At 44.5% G+C, this 20,660-nt stretch overlaps 1 protein-coding gene across 11 annotated transcripts in view; it reads right to left on the bottom strand.

The window, feature by feature from the left end:
* Positions 1–20,660, bottom strand: part of LOC140412655 (protein 4.1-like) — a 351,517-nt gene that overhangs the window by 116,384 nt on the left and 214,473 nt on the right. For all 11 annotated transcript variants that reach the window (XM_072500846.1, XM_072500849.1, XM_072500848.1 and 8 more), the window contains one exon: positions 13,677–13,829. In XM_072500846.1, coding sequence (XP_072356947.1) covers positions 13,677–13,829 — 153 coding nt within the window. The remainder of the gene's footprint in view (positions 1–13,676; positions 13,830–20,660) is intronic.

Raw genomic sequence — 20,660 nt, 5'->3', positions numbered from 1 at the left:
GCCAGCACAAGCCTCAATCTCGCTGATACCCAAGAAAGACAAAGACCCAACAGAATGCAGGTCTTACAAACCCACCTTGCTGCTAAACGCAGACGCAAAAATACTGGCCAAGATCCCAGCCAAAAGGCTAGGACTGCGTACCAGAGGTGGTCGCAGAAGACCAAACGGGCTTTGTTAAGGTTAGACAGCTAACATCGAACATCAGGCGCCTGTTAAACATGATCATGGCCCCAACCAGGGAGAGAACACCCGAGGTGATCGTCTCCCTGGACGCAGAAAAGGCCTTCGACAGAGTTGATTTGAAGTACCTCAGTACTGGAGTGGTTCAGGCTTGGAGCAGAATTCATTGCCTGTGTGACACTCCTGTACAACGCTCCCACAGTGAGAGTCCGGACAAATACCACCAGCCCGAAGTACTTCCAGCTGCACAGAGACACAAAGCAGGGATGCCCGCTGTCCCCGCTGCTGATCACCCTAGCGATCGAACCACTGGCAATCAGGCTTAGGGTGGCAAAGAATTGGAAGGGGATCCGGAGAGGAGACTGGGAGCACAGAGTTTCACTCGGATGACCTGCTCCTCTACAACTCAGAGCCACAAATTAGCCTGGAGAGACTCACGGTGCACTTGGAAAGAGTTTGCGGCCTTCTCGGGCTACAAACCCAACCTGAGCAAAAGTGAGGTCTTCCCAGTGAGCCAGCAAGGGGGAGGGGCAAAGCTGGAGGGACTACCATTAACCAGGCCTGACACAAATTCCACTACCTGGGGATTCAAATCGCTCACGACTGGACAGGGATCCACAAATAGAATCTGGTCAGCCTGGTGGAGGAAATTAAAAAGGACCTACAGAGGTGGAACACTCTCCCGCTCTCCCTGGCATGGAGAATGCAGACGATCAAGCTGAACGTACTGCCCGTGTTCCTCTTCCTGTTCAGATCCATTCCGATCTACATCCCCAAGGCTTTCTTCAACTCACTAGAAAAACTGATTGTGGCAATTGTGTGTGGGTTTGTGTGTGTGTGTGTGGAAGGGGGTGGGTGGGAAAGAGAGTGAACACAAGGATCCCAAAAGGGGTACTGCAGAGAGCGAGAACAATGGGGGGGGGGGGGGCCTAGCCCTCCCAAACCTGCCTGGGCGGCAACCTTGGAGAGGGTAAAGGGGTGGATAAAAGAGCCAGAAGCTGAGTTGGTGCTTATGGAGGAGGGCTCCTGCAGAGGGACCTCCCTCCAGGCTCTAGTCATGGCAGCACTCCCATCCCCACCGAATAAATACTCAACCAGCAGTTGGTGACAGCAACACTCTGGTCATGGAACCAGTTGTGTCAGCACTTTGGGCTAACTGAAATGACTGACAAGGCTCTCCATCTTCAACACCACAGGTTCACGCCCGCGACAATGGACGCCACCTTCAAAAGGTGGAGACAGGACAGGGGGATGCTGACAATTAGGCACTTCGACACTGACAACAGACTGACAACACTCAAGGAACTAACAGAGAAGTTCTAGCCGACAGGGGGAACAAACTAAGATATATGCAGGTCAAAAATTCTTACACAGGGAAACAAGAACATACCCACGACCACCGCAACAATTGCAGTTAGAGGACCTACTGGATGCGGACATCCTAGGGAAGGGGAATTGCGGCGACATGTATGGGTGACTACTGAGGAGGGTTAACACACAACTGGATGAGACAAGAGAGAAGTGGGAGCAGGTTTTGGGGTTTGAAATAGGGTGGGGACTCTGGAGCGAGGCACTGCACAGGGTCAACTCTACATGCACAAGGCTAAGCCTAATGCAGCTGAAAGTGTTACAGAGAGCCCACTTAACTAGAACGCAAATGAACAGGTTCTTTCCGGAGGTGGAGGGTGTAGTAAGGGAAAAAGAAGAATCTGAGGTACACATGGGACCGCAGAGAAAGGAATGCGTGGAAAGGATTAACCTGACAATCCCTAAAACCCAAAATGTGGACAAACGTAAATTAGCATACTACACGCAGACATATCTCAGGTAACACATTTCCAAGCCTCAGCAATGGGGACAAATCGAAAACGTTCAGCCTGGTTCCAGCATGTCTAGAAGGGGCATTGTGCTCCCACCCATATACAAGTATCAAGGAAATAGGGCACTTATCACCTCATTACTGCCTGATTGTCTACAGGACGTTCCTTTGTATTGCAAAGTAGATGGACAAGATGTGTCCACTAGAAGTGAAGTATGTCAGACAATGTATCCACGTCATCTAATCAGGAGAATGACTGTAACCTAATCAAACTGCCAGTATTGATAATCGGTTGTACTGTAGTACTTTGAATCACTTTGTATTCCTTTGAATCAGTCTGTACCATCCAAACCGTATAAGATGCGTAAAACAGCTTTGTGGGAGCAGAGCGACTTGGACCAAGCTGCAGTTACAGCGGCCAAGTTTTCGCTCTTCCACATTCTTGTGCCATTAAAAGACGTTTAGTTAAAGTTTCATATGGTCTGAAGAACTCGACTCATTTAACTACGCTAACAGAGGTCAAATGCGAAGGAGGCCAGCCAACCATGCCCACATGTTCTGGCCTTGACCCAGACTTGATGGGTTTTGGACAGCCTTCTTTGCAGCAATGTCCAAGGTGGTGGGGATGAGAGTGGAGCCTTGCCCAAAAGTGGCGGTCTTCGGGGTATCAGAACAGCCAGATCTCTTCATGGGGAAGAGGGCTGACACCCTTGCCTTTGCCTCCCTAATCGCCCGCCGGAGAATCCTGCTCGGCTGGCAATCAGCAGCTCCACCCAAAGCTGCAGACTGGCTGTCCGACCCATCGGAATTTCTCCAGATGGAGGCAATTAGATTTGCAATCCAGGGGTCGAAAGAAGGCTTCCACAGAACATGGGAGCCATTCACCCAGTTGTTCCAAGACCTCTTTGTAACCAATAGCCAATAAGCCACAGGAAGGGAGAGGGAAGCCATTGTATAACAATGAGAGGGGCAAAGAGAAGTGGGGGGGGGTGAAGAGAGAGAGAATAAACAGGCATGGAGCCCAACCATGCCCAGTAAATAACAAAATACATGGCATCACGCCATCCCAACTGGACATGAGAACTGACAAGGTCTTGGATAGAGTGGACGTGGAGAGGATGTTTCCACTTGTAGGAAAAACTAGAACCAAGGACATAATCTCAGACTAAAGATCCTTTAAAACAGAGATGAGGAGGAATTTCTTCAGCCAGAAGTTGGTGAATTTGTGGAACTCTGCCGCAGAAGGCTGTGGAGGCCAAATCACTGTCTTTAAGACAGAGGTGACAGGTTCTTGATTAATAAGAGGATCAGGGGTTATGGAGAGACGGGAGGAGAATGGGGATGAGAAAATATCAGCCATGATTGAATGGTGGAGCAGACTCAATGGGCCGAGTGGCCTAATTCTTCTCCTGTGTCTTATGGTCTTTAGGGAAGAAGGCACGCCATATGGCCAGAAGGGGAGGGTGGTCAGAAAGTAAGGGGGGGGGGGGGGGGAGGAGAAAGAGGGGAGCAGGGGATCCAACGCCTACTGGAAAACAAATAACGAGAAGCTGTAACCAATGTAAATAACCGAAGACGACCAATGTTGATATATTTCTTTTTGTTTTTCTTTTGTTTTCAATATATGTCCACGCCTATTTTTGTTCTGTATATTACAAACAATCCTCAATAAAAAAATATTTTTTTTTACATTTAAGGCGTGGTAGGTGAGGTCAGCTGAGTGGAATGTGTGACCTGTCATATGTAGGGAATCATGGACCCTATCGGATCATCCTAGATGATCACATGTGCAGGAAGTGCTCCCAAATGCAGAAACTTGAGCTCTGGCTGGAAACACTGTGACACATTCAGAAGGCCAAGAGTTACATGGATAGCACCTTTAGAAGTGGAAACAAGACTGGAGGAAAGACCGGTGACCACTAGGCAGCTCAAGAGAAACAGGTAGATAGTGCAGGAGTCGCCTGGAGTCTTGCTCTCAAATCCGTTTTCCATCTTGCAAGCTGATGAGGGTGATGGTTCCTCAAGGAAGTGCAGTCAGAGCCCAGCTTCTGTACCACAAGTGGCCTGACCTGACAGGAGGGGAGGAAGTCGGAATCATAGAATCCCTACAATGCAGAAGGTCATTCGGCCCATCAGGTCTGCACCAACCTTCTGAAAGAGCATCCTATCCCGGTCCATGCCCACACCCCACCCCACCCCACCCCGGCAACCCCACCCAACCTGCACACCTTTGGACACTAAGGGGTAATTTAGCATGGCCAATCCACCTAACCTTGTTTTTTATTCATTCATGAGATGCGAATGTTGCTGGCTGGGCCAGCATTTATGGCCCATCCCCGAGAGCACTCAACAGTCAACCACATTGCTGTGGATCTGGGGTCATATGTTGGCCAGACCATGCAAGGATGGCAGATTTCCTTCCCTAAAGGACATTAGTGAACCAGGTGAGTTTTTACGGCAATCACCAATGGTTTCATGGTCATCTTTAGACTTTTAATTCCAGATTTCTTTTTATTGAATTCAAATTTCACCATCTGTCATGGTGGGATTTGAACCCGGGTTCCCAGAGCATAACGCTGAGTCTCTGGATACCTAATTCAGCGACAATACCATTACGCCACTGCCTCCATTTGGACCATGGGAGGAAACCGGGGCACCCGGGGGAAACCCATGCCGACACGGGGAGAGCGTGCAGACTCGGACAGTCACCCAAGGCCAGTACTGAACTCTGGTCCCTACCGCTGTGAGATAGCAGTGCTAACCACTGTGCCACCCCAAGAAGGGGTAATATTTTATTTTTTTATTTTTTATTTATAAATTTAGAGTACCCAATTCATTTATTCCAATTAAGGGGCAATTTAGCATGGCCAATCCACCTAGCCTGCACATCTTTGGGTTGTGGGGGCGAAACCCACGCAAACACGGGGAGAATGTGCAAACTCCACACAGACAGTGACCCAGAGCCGGGATCAAACCTGGGACCTCGGCGCCATGAGGCTGCAGGGCTAACCCACTGCGCCACCATGCTGCCCAAGAAGGGGTAATAGTGATGGGGATTCATTAGCTAAGGGAATAGACAGCATTTCTGTGGCCACAGATTTGACTCCAGGATGGTGTGTTGCCTCCCTGGGGCCAGGGTCAGGGAGGTCACGGAATGGCTGCAGGGCATCCGAATGGGGGAGAATGGTAAGTCAGAGGTCGTGGTCCATGTTGGTACCAATGGTTGAGGTAGAATGAAGGATGAGGTCTTGCATCAAGAATTCAGGACCTAGACAGCAGATTAAAAAGCAGGACCTCAAAGATTGTAATCTCTGGATTACTACCGGTGTCATGTGCAATGCGAGTACAGATATAGGAGAATAGGGAAGATGAATGTGTGGCTCAAGATTTGGTGCAGGGGTCAGGGTTTTATATTCCTGGATCACAGACCGTTTCTGGGGAAGATGAGACATGTACAAGTCTGCACCTGAACCAGAATGGACCAACACCGTTGCTTGTGCAGTTTTAGAGTATTTTAAACTAGCTCGGCAGGTGGATGGTACACAGAGTAATAGTACAATAGGGTCAGAGCATACTATAGTAAAGGAACTAAGACAGAGGCTGTTCAATCATGTTAGGTTCCAAGGGAGTACTGAGAGGCTGGATGGTGTCTATTTTAATGCTAGGAGTATTATAGGTAAGACTGATGAGTTAAGGCCGTGGATTGACATGTGGAATTGTGATATTGTTGTCATCACAGAGACATGGTTGAGGGAGGGGCAGGACTGGCAACTCAACATTCCAGGGTATAGGAGTTTCAGGCTAGATCGGGAGGGTGTAAAAGAGGAGGTGGTGTTGCATTATTAATTAAGGAGTCAGTTACTGCAGTAAGGAGGGACAATGGCTTTGAAGGGTCTTCAAATTAGGCTTTGTGGAGAGATCTTCGGAATAAAAAGGGGCTGTCACATTGCTAGGAGTGTATTATAGGCTCCCAAATAGTCAGTGGGCAATAGAGGAGCAAATATGTAGACCGAGGTGTGAGGTAGACTGAGGTGTGCAAAAATAATAGGATAATTACATTAGGGTATTTCAATTTCTCCAACATTAATTGGTTTAGTCATAGTGTAAAGGGTTTAGAGAGGGGGGATTTCTTGAAATGTATTCAGGAGAGCTTTTTATGTCTATATGTAGAAGGCCCAACAAGGAACGGTGCAGTGCTGGATCTAATTCTGGGTAACGAAGCCAGACAGGTTTAAGGTGGCAGTGGGGGAGCATTTTAGCGATAGAAACCAGAACACAGTACGATTTAAGTTTGTTATGGAAAAGGGAAAAGATGGTCTGCAAAAAATGATTTTGGATCGGGGGAAGGCAGATTTTATTAAAATATGGCAGGATCTGGCCAAAGTAGACTGGGAACAGCTTCTTGTGGAAAAATCTACAGCAGAGCAGGAAGGGGCACTCAAAAAGGAAATACGGAGAGTACAGGCTCAACACGTTCCCTTTAGGGTGAAATGTAGGAGCAACAAGCCCAGAAAACCCTGGATGCCAAGACATATTCAGCACTTAGTAAGAAAGAGAGGCTTTGAGCAAGTAGAAAGGGAGCAAATCATTGTGCTCATTGGAGTTTAGAAGGATGCGGGGGGATCTTATTGAAACATATAAAATTACGAAGGGAATAGATGGGATAGATGCGGGCAGGTTGTTTCCACTGGTCGGGGAAAGCAGAACTAGGGGGCATAGCCTCAAAATAAGGGGAAGTAGATTTAGGACCGAGTTTAGGAGGAACTTCTTCACCCAAAGGGTTGTGAATCTCTGGAATTCCTTGCCCAGTGAAGCAGTTGAGGCTCCTTCTTTAAACGTTTTTAAGAAAAAGATAGGTACCTTTCTAAAGAATAAAGGGATTCGGGGATATGGTGTCCGGGCCAGAGAGTGGAGCTGAGTCCACAAAGATCAGCCATGATCTCATTAAATGGCGGAGCAGGCTCGAGGGGCCAGATCGCCTACTCCTGTTCCTAGTTCTTATGTTCTTAAATCAGTGAAGGCCTTAGTGGAGTATAGAAACTTCAGGGGAGAGTTTAAGAAGGCAATTAGGTGAAGCAAGAGGGTGCATGAAAAAGTACTGGCAGGTAAGATTAGGGAGAATCCAAAGATATTTAATAAGTATATTGAGGGGAAGAGGATAATTAGGGCAGGGCCCATTAGGGGCCAATCTGTGCATCCAGCCAGATTATAATGGTAGGGTATTAAAGGAGTACTTTGCATCTGTCTCCATTCAGGAAGAGGAGTATGTAGGCACAAAATTCAGGGAGAGTGACAGTGAGGTTCTTGAGCAGTTTGACATCCAGAATGAGGAGTGTATCGAGGTTTTGGCCGGCTTACAAGTGGACAAATCCGCAGATCCTAATAGGTTTTGTCCCAAGCTGCTGTGGGAGGCAAGGGAGGAGATTACGGGAGCTCTGACCTAATTTTTTATTTCCTCTCTGGCCACGAGGGAGGTGCCAGAGGATTGGAGGGCAGCTAATGTGGTTCCACTTTACAAGAGGGTAGTAGAGACAAATCACGGTATTACAGACCAGTGAGTCTCACTCACATCAGTGGTAGGGAAACTATTGGAGAAAATTCTGAAGGAGAGAGTTAATCTTTAAAGGCAAGATTTAATCAGATCTGTATGGCTTTGTCAGAGGTAGGTCATGCCTAACAAATTTGATTTGGCACGGGAGCACATTGTTGCTTCAGAGCGCCAGGGTCTCAGGTTCGATTCCCGGCTTGGGTCACTGCCTGTGCGGAGTCGACACGTTCTCCCGTGTATGCGTGGGTTTCCTTCAGACGCTCTGGTTTCCCCCCACAAGTCCCAAAAGATGTGCAGTTAGGTGGTTTGGACATTCTGAATTCTCCCTCAGTGTATCCGAACAGGCGTTGGAGTGTGGCGACTAGGGGATTTTCACAGTAACTTCATTGCAGTGTTAATGTAAGCCTACATGCGATAATAATAAAGATTATAATTTATAATAAAGATTGTCTTTTTCGAGGAGGTGAATGGGTGTATAGATTTTTGTTAATATAAATTTAGAGTATCCAATTAATTTTTTCTAGTTAAGGGGCAATTTAGCGTGGCCAATCCACCTACGCTGCACATCTTTGGGTTGTTGGGGCGAAACCCACGCAAACATGGGGAGAATGTACAAACTCCACACGGACCTATAGATTGTTTTTTCTTTCTTTGCATGTGTCGGCCCGTGCGGTTTAAGAGGTGTTAATGTGTTAAACTGTGAAAATTACAAATGCTTCAATAAAACATTATCTAAAAAAAACACACGGACAGTGACCCAGGGCTGGGATCGAACGTGGGACTTCGGCATCGTGAGGCAGCAGTGCTAACCACTGTGCCACCAAGCTGCCAAATGTGTGGATAGATTTTTTTGTTGTTGTTTTTTTAAATAAATTTAGAGTACCCAATTCATTCTTTCCAATTAAGGGGCAATTTAGCATGACCAATCCACCTAGCCTGCACATGTTTGGGTTGTGGGTGCGAAACCCACGCAAACACGGGGAGAATGTGCAAACTCCACACGGACAGTGACCCAGAGCCGGGATTGAACCTGGGCTCTCGGCGCCGTGAGGCAGCAGGGCTAACCCATTGCGCCACCGTGCTGCCCCTTAAATGGGTGTATAGATGATGGTCGCGCAGCAGATGTATTTAATATGGATTTCAGCAAAGCCTGTAATGAGGTTCCATGTGGGACACTGATAAAGAAGGTTAAGGCACATGGGATCCAGGGTAACGTGGCAAGTTGGATCCAAAACTCGCTTTGTAGTGGAGACAGAGGGTGGTTGGTGGTAGAAGGTTGTTTGTGTAACTGGAGGCCAAAGTCCAGCGGGGGATGATAAGTAAGTTTATGATTGACATGAAGATTGATAGGGTGGTTAATAATGAGAAAGCAGGTCTTGGGTTACGGGAAGATATAGATGGGTTGGTCAGATGGGCAGATCAGAGGCAGATGGAAAAGTGCAAGGTGATGCACTTTGGAAGGAGGACCAAGACAAGGGAATGAATGGTAGGATACTAGGAAACTTAGAGGAACAAAGGGATCTTGTAGTGCTTGTTCACAGATCCCCGGAGATGGCAGGACAGGTTAATAGGGAGGCATAGAGGGCACTTGCCTTTATCAGTCGAGGCATAGTTTATGAGAGCAGGGAGGTCATGTTGGACATGTACAAAACTTTGGTTAGGCCACAGCTGGAGTACTTTGTACAGTTCTGGTCGCCTCACTATAGGAAGGATGTAGTTGCCATGGAGAGGGTGCTAGCGGAGATTCACTAGGATGTTGCCTGGGATGGCGCATTTGAGCCAAGGAGGTGCTTGATATGCTTGTGTTGTTTTCTTTAGAGCAGAGAAGGCTGAGGTGAGACCTGATTGAGGTGTATAAGATAATGAGGGTTATGGGCAGGGTGGATCGGAAGTAGTTCTTCCCCATAGCTGAAGAGTCAATAACGAGGAGCATAATTTTAAGATGACGGGCAGGAGGTTTAGAGGGGATTTGAGGAAAATTCTTTTCACCCAGAGGGTGGCAGGAGTCCGGGATGCACTGCCGGGGAGGGTCGTAAAGGTGTGAATCCTCAACCTTTAAAACGTACCTGGGTAAGCACTTGAAATGTCATAACATTCAAGTCAAGGGCCAAGTTCTGGGAAGTGGGGTTAGTTCAGATTTAGTGTAGCTTTGTCGGTGCAGCCACAATGGGCTGAAGGGCCTCTTCTGTACTGTATGACTATGATTGGTGGCATGTGTGTTGGCTGCATGATTGTAAGCTGATTGTGGAAGGAGTGAATGTTCAAAGTGGCAGATGGGCTGCCGATCAAGCTGGAGCTTTATTCTCGATGGTGTCAAGCTTAACGAGTGTTGTTGAAACTACACTCATTCAGGTGTGTGGAGAGTTTACCATCACACCCAGACTTGTGCCCTCTGTATGGTGGCTTAACTTGAGAGTCGGGAGACAAGTTATTCGCCGTAGAACCCCTAACTCCTGACTCCTCGGGAGTCACAGAACATATATGGCTGTCCTAGGGTTTTGATGGTAATGCTATTAAACGTCTAAGGGAAGAAGTACTTCATGATGGCACTCCTGATCCAGCTGGCTCCAATTTTAAGGTTATGTCTCTTTGTTTTGGATTCCGCTCTCTGAGGAAATAGTATTGATAGGGAGAAGCTATCAAATCCTTTATTCACTTGAAATGAAATGAAAAATGAAAATCGCTATTGTCACAAGTAGGCTTCAAATGAAGTTACTGTGAAAAGCCCTTGTTCAGGGAGGCTGGCACTTGAGAAAAACTTTCATTAGATGACCAATTTAACCTTCTCTGCTCTGGGAAATAAACATCCAATCTATGCAATCTGATCTCATAATTTAACCCAGGGATTCCCAAATTGAAAATTGCACTGCACACTTACAAAGGTCAACATATCCTTCTGGAAGTATAGTGACCAGAATGCAACACAGATATGGTCTAACCACAGCTTTGTACAACTGTATAAACTTCCACCTCTTGGTATCCAGGCGCCTCGAGGTGAAGATCATTAATTTATTAGTCTTTTTATATTTTTTGCACCTGTCCACAAGCTTTTAGTGAATTCTGTATATGGGCCAATAAATTTCTCTGCTCCTCCACAGTTCCTAGCCTCTCAATATTTAGAACATGCCTTAATCTATCTATTTTAGGCCCAAAGTGGATGACCAAAAACATCCAAGGTGTTCTCCAACTGCTACAGTTTTGGCCAATCACAATCTACTAATGCCACTTTCCAACTTTCATCTGCTGGAGGCTGAGCTGCCAGAGCTGATCCGAGGAACATCACTATCTTGCCACTTGGAATACATACTCATCATTCCTACTCTTAGACTCCTACATCCTAAAAAATTATTTACCGGTGTCAAAACGTTGTCTGCCATAGCATCTGATCCCATTTATGCTAACAGTGCCTTGTGTGCAAAAGGCAAAACATAACAAGATTGAGACTAAAGCAATTATTTAAACAATGGTATCCAAGTAACATCCAAGAATAGAGTGCAAATGTTAAAAGTTTTGCCTCGAGATGCACTGCACGATGTAGCATTGAACCAAATAAAAACAGAAAGTGCTGGAAATACTCAGCAGATTTGTGGAGAGAGTTAACATTTCAAGTCTATGCCATAGATCTGTAACATTAATTCTGTTTCCCTCTCCAGACCTGTTCAGTATTTCTTGCAATTTCTGTTTCTATTTCAGATCCACAGTATTGTTTGTAGTTGTGGTACGGAGCTGTATGATTGCAGATTTAATTGCCAGGTAGATCTCAGAAAAGTCAGCAATCAAACCAAAACAATTGGCCTCAACATGCCAATGTAGTATTGGTAGAGTTGGAGATTGCAAAGAGCACAAAAATAAAATCATACGGCCGAAGCTGTCACTCTTCTTTGCTATCTATCCTCTTTTGCTGGACACAAACCAAATACAGCATTAAGCGTGACTGTACATCATAGGTAAATAGCCCACAAACAATCTGTCACATAACAACAAGAATCATCTGAGAAAGGAAGGATTAAAAGGCAGTCAGCACCAGTATAAAATATTGCTTTCACAAGGAGGGAATAATGTGGAAAATAAAGAAAAAAATCAAGTGTAATCTTTATTGAGACCTGAGAATTGCAATTTATTCTTTCTACCAGTAGATGGTGCCACATATCTATTTTCTAAAACCTTCAAAACTTGTATTCTGTTTTTTTTACCACCACCCAAGGATAGATGGTATCACTTATTCAGTCTCATGCCACAAGATAGATTTCAAATACATCAAAAACAGCATACAGATAGCAAAATGTGGAATTAGCGATACAAAACACATTCTTTGGGATAGTGGTTTATGGAAAATGAAGTCATCAAACAGGTGCGCAAGACAAGGCTAAACATCATGACAAGATCAATAGAATAGTTTATCTGGTTATATGTTTCAGAAATGTGGAAGCTTGCTGTGTGGAGGATTTCTATTGATTCTCCATACATCAAAACAGTGACCGCAATTCAAAAGTACTTATTAGTGTGGTGAACACTTCTGGGACACCCGGAGGTGAAACACTTTGAAAAAGCAAATGTATATTTGAAAGAAGGAATTAATTGTTTTGGTGCTTGTGTTACTTGCAGTTAGCTTGATTGGATAAGAATCTCAATGGATAGTTACAAAGTTACTGAGTAGCATTGACACTTCTTTTTTGTCCATGTTATTCAGTTTTTCACATTTTCCAGAACTAATGTTGGAACTCGTTTTTTTTAAAATTTGTTCATGGGATGTGGGTCTCACTGGCTCGGCCAGTATTTGTTGCTCATCCAGAATTATCCTCGAGCAGGTGGTGGTGGGCTGCCTTCTTGAACCTTTGCAGTCCATGTGGTGTAGGTACACCCACTGTGCTGTCAGGGAGTTCCAGGATTTTGACACAGCGACAATGAAGGAACAGCGATATATTTCCAACTCAGAATGGTGAGTGACTTGGGAAGGGAACCTCCAGTTTTGGGTGTTCCTATGTGACTGCAACCCTTGTCCTTCTAGATAATAGAGGTTGCAGGTTTGGAAGGTGCTGTTAAAGAAGCATTGGTGAGTTTCTGCAGTGCACTTTCTCAAGGGCAACTAGAGGTGGGCAATAAATGAATGCCTAGTCGCCGATGGTCGCATCCCATAAATGAATTAAAACAAAAAATCTTGTAGGTGCTGCCACTGTTGGTCAGTGGTGGAGAGTGTGATTGTCTGTGGAAGGGGTGCCAAACAAATGGGCTGCATTGTCCTGGATGATGTTGAGCTTCTTGAGTGTTGTTGGAGCTCCACTCATCCAGGCAATTGGAGAGTATTCTATCACATTCCAAACTTGTGCTTTGTGGACAGGCAGTCAGGAATGGGAGGTGAATTGCATGCCGCAGAATTCCAGTCTCTGACCTGCTCTTGTAGGTACAGTATATGGCTAATCCTGTTCAGTTTCTGGTTAATGGTAACCCCCCCAGGATATTGATGTGGATTCAGTGATGGTAATATCATTGAATGTCAAGGAGAAATGTTTAGGTACTCTCTTGTTGGAGATGGTCATTGCCCGGCACTTGTGTGGCATGAATGTTACATGCCACTTGTCAGCCCAAGCCGGAATGTTATCCAGGTCTTGCTGCATGTGAGCATGGAGTGCTTCAATACCTGATGAGTTGTGAATGGTGAACATCGTGCAATCATTCACAAACATTTCCAATGCTGACTTTCTGATGGAGAGAAGGTCATTCATGAAACAACTAAAGAAAGTTGGACTCCAGTAGTTATAAGCCTGGAACTGAGATGATCATTTCCAACATCCTTTGTGCTAGGCATGACTCTAACCAGTAGAGAGTTACTCCTGAATTTGTAAATAGTTATAGTTTGAACATTTGCATTGAGTATCCAACTAAATATTAGGAAGACCAAAGCTTTTGGCCAACTGTCTGTGGCTGAACTAGAGTGTTTGGAGCCTTGGTGTCAAATTCAGCCCAGTTATGAGCTTCGACCACAAGATTGCACCATCCCCGCCACCTATTTTCACCACTGTAACACTGTTCAATTCCACCGCTGTCTCAACTCATAAAAACAAACATTTAAAGTTATAAGGCATGAATAACGTCCCCTACCAAACCTGCTTAACTTCAGGACATACGTACCTCTCCTGGACGAATTTTAATAAAGAAGCTGCTGCGCTTGTATGAAATCTTGAGAACTTTAGGCCAGGCAAAGCGATTTATTCTGAGCCTGTCTTTGTATACAAGAAGGCCACCTGAACATACCCCAAGCATGATATCCACTCCTTCCAAGTCCTAAACACAAGAACAATTAAAGATTAGTGAAAACCACAAACTACACGTGTCCTGTCAGGAGGAAATCTCTAGTTTGTTTATCCTACAAAATTCCACCAAGGCAAACCATTTGTGTATTTATGCTGCTCAAAAGAAGCAAAAGCCATAGTTTCACATTTAAGAAACTTGGCAGCCCATTTTCTGACTAACTTAGTTGGTAACACCAGTACAATAGATGCAAGAGTAACAGTTTCATTCTTTCACTTTTCACACCTTTAAAAGCCTCTGCTAATTAATTGCACAAGTCCAATTTAGAAACCATTCACAATACAAAAATGTATAGTAATACCTCAGCACTTAATGGATTGCCAACAAAAGTTACTCCGAAAATTTTCAGAAGCCAGAATATTTAATAATGGAAACAATACCATGATGTAAAATAGATACTCAGACTTCTATTTGTAACGGGTGGTAAAATTGTTTATTATTAATAATAATAATAATAATAATAATAATAATCTTTGTCACAAGTAGGCTTACATTAACACTGCACTGAGGTTACTGTGAAATGCCCCTAGTCGCCACATTCCGGCCACCATCTTTGAAAATGTGTGTATTTTGTATACAGAAAATTACATTTAAAGCAAATTTGATGTGACTTGAGCAGTAACTCCATATCATGTTTCATTGTTTCTAATCTGAGAATTGTTTTCTCAACTAAATTTCTATCTCAAGACTACACTTGTCATTAGACAGTGTATTGGTGCCAAAGGCCAGGGGAAAAGATCATTCACATCAACTAGGCTTTCATGTTCTGCCAATATGAATTTTGCAAGATACCTCATTCAACATCTCAAATTGCTTCCATAGCGTTAGTAACAGATATGTAATAGTCCTTTATCCTAGTGGTCTATATCCTAAAACTGTGCAATATCCAGCACCCGGCAAACAGAAATCTCAACAAAATATTTGAAAGACCAAAGCCATCATCTTCGGTCCCAACCACAAACTCCATTACCCGTCAGTGGCTCCAACCTCGCCCTGACAAACTTGATTGATATTGTGTTTAACTCCAATGTGAGCTTCTGACTACGTTACTGCTCCATCAAAAAAGTTGCCTATTCCTACAACTGCAACAGCATCAGGCTCTGCCCCTGCCTCTAGACTTTTTTATTTTAATGCTACCCTAGTTGATCGCCCATCTTCCACCCTACATGAATTTGAGCTCATCCAAAACTCGACTGCCTCAACTTAATTTTCACAAGACCTGTTTGCCCACCAACCATGTGTTCTCTGACCTACACTGGCTCTCATTGCAGCAACACATCAAAATTCTCATCCTTGTTTTCAGATCTCTCCAGAACCTCGTCCATCTCTCTGTAACCTCCGACAAGCCTTGGGAGATCTCTGGACTCCTCAATTCCCTTGTGCATCTTTGATTTCAATTGGTCCACCATTGCCAGCTTCAACTCTCGCAGCCCCAGGTTATGGAATTCTCGCCCTAAACCTCCGTCTCTCTCACATCCTTTGGGCAGCACGGTAGCCTTGTGGATAGCACAATTGCTTCACAGCTCCAGGGTCCCAGGTTCGATTCTGGCTTGGGGCACTGTCTGTGCGGAGTCTGCACATCCTCCCCGTGTGTGCGTGGGTTTCCTCCGGGTGCTCCGGTTTCCTCCCACAGTCCAAAGATGTGCGGGTTAGGTGGATTGGCTATGATAAATTGCCCTTAGTGTCCAAAATTGCCCTTAGTGTTGGGTGGGGTTACTGGGTTATGGGGATAGGGTGGCGGTGTTGACCTTGGGTAGGGTGCTCTTTCCAAGAGCCGGTGCAGACTCGATGGGCTGAATGGCCTCCTTCTGCTCTGTAAATTCTATGAAAACCTCTCTCTTTCACCAAGCATTTGGTCATCCATCCTAATATCCTTTACATGGCTTGGTGTCAAATTATGTTTGAAATCATGCTGTGAAGTGCTGTGCTACCATTGGCAAACTGCGGCTTAGACTGAAGCATCACCATACAATAAACCAAGGACCTGCCTATTCAAAGAGCACACATACCGTACCTCTCGTCACTAAAATAATTGCATATCATACAAAAGTAGTTTATGATTTTCATTTTATATATTTTGATTTTAAATTCGAAACCAATTCACATTAGAAACAATGAAACATATCATGGAGCTACTGCTCAATTCACAGATTTGTACATATATTTCCCTGTATACAAAATACAAATCAGCCTTATATTTGTTAATTACTTGAGCAACTGGATCTATCCTGTGCCTCCCCAAGATTTTCTATACTGCAGATCACCAGATTATCGAATCAAATTTGGAACCAAGAGAACTTACAGGGCACAAGAAGAACAGCTAAATAATACATTAATAGCTGATTAACTGATATGCTAATCTCAATGATAGATATGTCCTTTTATCTTACTATAGTGGTTCTATAATTGCAGGAACTAGCTTGTCCAATGTACCTTTCCAACCAACTCAACACAATGATTTAAACAATTAAGCTATTTAAATGTCCCTCAGTTAACAGAACTTAGTTGATTTGAATGCCTACCAGTGATACAAATAACCGATTAAACATCCTCACTGATTGAAGCTAGTTATTAACTCAATGTTTGAATCTCTCCGATCAGGTCTTTTCCCCTGCCACACCACCAAAGCAGCTCTCATCAAAGTCACAGTTGACATCCTAAACCACTGTGACAAATAAGAAGTCTCACAACACCAGGTTAAAGGCCAACAGGTTTGTTTCAAACATTAGCTTTCAGAGCACAGCTCCTTCCTCAGGTGAATGAAGAGGTATGTTCCAGAAACATATATATAGACAAATTCAAAGATGCAAGACAATACTGAGAATGCAAGCATTTGCAGGTAATTAAGTCTTTACAGATCCAGAGATAGGGGTGTGCATTGTCTCAAGCCAGGACAGTTGGCAGGATTTCGCAAGCCCAGGCCAGATGGTGGGGGATGAATGTAATGCGACATGAATCCCAGGTCCCGGTTGAAGCCGCACTCATGCGTGCGGAACTTGGCTATAAGTTTCTGCTCGGTGATTCTGCGTTGTCGCGCGTCCTGAAGGCAGCCTTGGAGAACGCTTACCCGGAGATCAGAGGCTGAATGCCCTTGACTGCTGAAGTGTTCCCCGACTGGAAGGGAACATTCCTGCCTGGTGATTGTCACGCGATGTCCGTTCATTCGTTGTCTCAGTGTCTGCATGGTCTCGCCAATGTACCACGCTTCGGGACATCCTTTCCTGCAGCGTGAGGTAGGTTGTCGTCCAGTACTTTCCCGGAGCGGAGAAACTACGACAACTTCTTTGCAGCCTTCAACACGTCATTGATGAAGATGACCATCTTGCCAAGGTCATCCCTACACCCCCACTACTGGCCTTCAAACAACCGCACAACCTCAAACAAGCCACTGTTTGCAGCAAACTACCCAGACTTCAGAACAGCGACCACAACACCACACAACCCTGCCATGGCAATCTCTGCAAGATCATCGACATGGATACTACCATTACACGCGAGAACACCACCTACCAGGTACGCAGTACATACTCGTGCGACTCGGCCAACATGGTCTACCTCATACGCTGCAGGAAAGGATGTCCCGAAGCGTGGTACATTGACGAGACGATGCAGACGCTGCGACAACGAATAAACGGACATTGCGCGACAATCACCAGGCAGGAATGTTCCCTCCCAGTTGGGGAACACTTCAGCAGTCAAGGGCATTCAGCCTCTGATCTCCGGGTAAGCGTTCTCCCAGGTGGCCTTCAGGACGCGCAACAACGCAGAATCGGCGAGCAGAAACTTATAGCCAAGTTCCGCACGCATGAGCGCGGCCTCAACCGGGACCTGGGATTCATGTTGCATTACATTCACCCCCCACCATCTGGCCTGGGATTGCGAAATCCTGCCAACTGTCCTGGCTTGAGGCAATTCACACCTCTTTAACCTGGTGTTACCCCATCTCTGGATCTGTAAAGACTTAATTATCTGCAAATGCTCGCATTCTAAGCATTGTCTTGCATCTTTGAATTTGTATATATATATGTTTCTGAAACATACCTCTTCATTCACCTGAGGAAGGAGCAGTGCTCCGAAAGCTAGTGTTTGAAACAAACCTGTTGGACTTTAACCTGGTGTTGTAAGACTTCTTACTGTGCTCACCACAGTCCAACGCCGGCATCTCCACACTGTGACAAGTGTAAACTTTCCTTCTTTGTCCTTCTCAACCTATCAGCAGCCTTTGACACAGTTGATTACACCATCCTCTGCCAATGCCTCTCCACTGTCATCCAGCTGGGTGTGACTGCCCTTACCTGGTTCAATTCTTACCCATCCATCACTTGCAATGGTTTCTCTTCCTACTTCCACACGTTATTTCTGGCGTTTCCCAAGGATCTATCTTTACCCCCCTTCTACTTCTCATCTACATGCAGCCCCTTGGCAAATGAAATGAAAATGAAAATCGCTTATTGTCACAAGTAGGCTTCAAATGAAGTTACTGTGAAAAGCCACATTCCGGCGCCTGTTCGGGGAGGCTGGTACGGGAATTGAACCGTGCTGCTGGCCTGCCTTGGTCAGATTTCACAACCAGTGATTTAGCCTTGTGCTAAACAGCCCCTCTAAAAGAACAAATCCTCTAATAGAACAAGTGTTAGTTTTCACGTGCATGCTGTCACTATACAGCTGTAGCCTACCACCATTTCTCATGACTCTTCCACAGTTGGCAAGTTACATGACATCCAGCATTGGATGAGCAATTTCCTCCAATTAAATGCAAAGGTTGAAGACATTGTTTTCGGTTCTTACTCCAAACTCAATCCCCTAGCTACCAACTCCATCCCTCTCTCTAGCAACAGTGCAAGATTAAGCCAGTCTGTTTACAACCTTGCTGTCACATTTAACCCCGCAAAGCGTTTCAAACCTCATACTTGTGTCATCACTAAAGCCACATAGTTCCACCTCTGTAAAATCAACTGACTTCACCTACTTCAGCTCATCTGCTGCTGAAATCATCATTCATGGCCTTGTTATCTCCAGACTTGACTATTCCAATGCATTCCTGACTGGTCTCCCACATTCTATCCTGTGTAAACATGAAGTCATCCAAAACTCTGCTGCCTGTCTCTTAATGCGCAAGTCCCATTCTCCAATCATCCAACACTGGCTCCAGTCAAGCAAACAGCTTGATTTTGAAATTCTCATTCCTGTTTTCAAATTCCTTCATGGTCTCACCCTTCCCAATCCCTGTAAATCTCCTCCAGCCCGATAATATTCCAAGATATCTACCTCTTTTACCAAACTTTAGATCATCTGATCTAATATCTCCTATGTAGTTCAGTGTCATACATAATTGCAATCAAAGAAAATAAGTTCCTTGGGACATTTCATTACATTAAAGGTGCTTTATACATATAAAAGTTGTCTGGTGATCAGACAAATATCTCAAAGCACCCTGATGGTGAGGGTGAAGGGAAAGAGGGAAGAGAGGATAATATTGAGAAGGACATTGAAAGTAGAGAGCTGTACTTCTAACTTGGAGTGGGAGTAAACCCATTTTAAAAGAATTGGAAAATTTGTAGAGTAACAAACTAATCGAGACAATGTAGAAATTTAAGTTGTGAAACACAACTTTCTCTAATACATAGTCAATTAGCATCCATTAGACAAATTTCCCAGAAGACATAAAATCATTTTATGACTGACCTTTGCCACATTTATCTTGTTCTGACTAGAGTGCTTTCACTTCCTTTTAATTATACTATGCAACAAAAATACTGCACCGTACTTATTTCCAATATGGAAAAACAGTGCACTTATAAATGAATGTCACTGGGATTTAATGGATAAAAGCTTCCTCTGACAGTAACAGGGACGGTAAATCACCTGAAGCACTGAAAAAGCATGCTGCAACACCAGCAACAGAAATGTGAAGTCATTTCAGCATTCATTGATCCTAACCAGAAAATGCATAAAATATTACAAGGTATTCCAAAAATAGAACTGAATCAATGGAGGAAGAGATTAGGAGGTTCAATTGAAAGCTTGGTTGAAAAGTTAGGATGTGAGATTTTTTAAAAGGAAAACGAGGGGTAGGAGGATTTAGGAAGGGAATTCTAATGAGTAGGGGAGCAGAATGCTCTGCAACCAATAATGAGGCGAAGGGAGAAAATGCACAATAGGCCAGCACGACCATAAAACACACACACACACACACACACACACACACACTCCTTCCGTCCAGCAACAATTTCAAACAGGAAGATTAAAGGGTCAGGAGTCCTATATAGAAAAATCAACATCAATTCCCTCCCTAACAGCACAGTACCTATACCACATGGATTGCAGCGGTTCAAGAAGGCAGCTCATCACCACTTTCTCAAGGGCACTTGGGGATGGGCAATAAATGCTGGCCTAGCCAGCAAGACTCACATACCACAAATGAATTTTAAAAAAAAAAATCAACTGCTGGATTAATAAATCTCGAGTAGCACAGCACCTCTGACGTGATCAAAATGTGGCTCTACTTCAAGTAAGCTCCTTAAACAAAATCCAATTTCCCTAAAACATAAACACATTTAGGAGAAAATGTCTTACTGATTTGATCTTGTTATATAATCTTTTAAACACTTGGGAGTAGATAGACCTTTGGAGCTATAAATCACAGAATCCAGAATCCACTGTTTTTTTTTAAAGGAGTGAAACAGTGGGCCCCGATTCTCCCAGAGAATTTCAAAGTTAATTTGTGGCGGGTTTTTCAGGGAATTTCCCGCCGGCTCAACCGAACAGTTCCCCACCGCTATTCAATGACACTTAGTCACGTTT

The sequence above is a fragment of the Scyliorhinus torazame genome, chromosome 1, assembly GCF_047496885.1.
Source record: "Scyliorhinus torazame isolate Kashiwa2021f chromosome 1, sScyTor2.1, whole genome shotgun sequence".
Taxonomy (NCBI): domain Eukaryota; kingdom Metazoa; phylum Chordata; class Chondrichthyes; order Carcharhiniformes; family Scyliorhinidae; genus Scyliorhinus; species Scyliorhinus torazame.
This window is presented reverse-complemented; position numbering and strand designations above follow the sequence as displayed.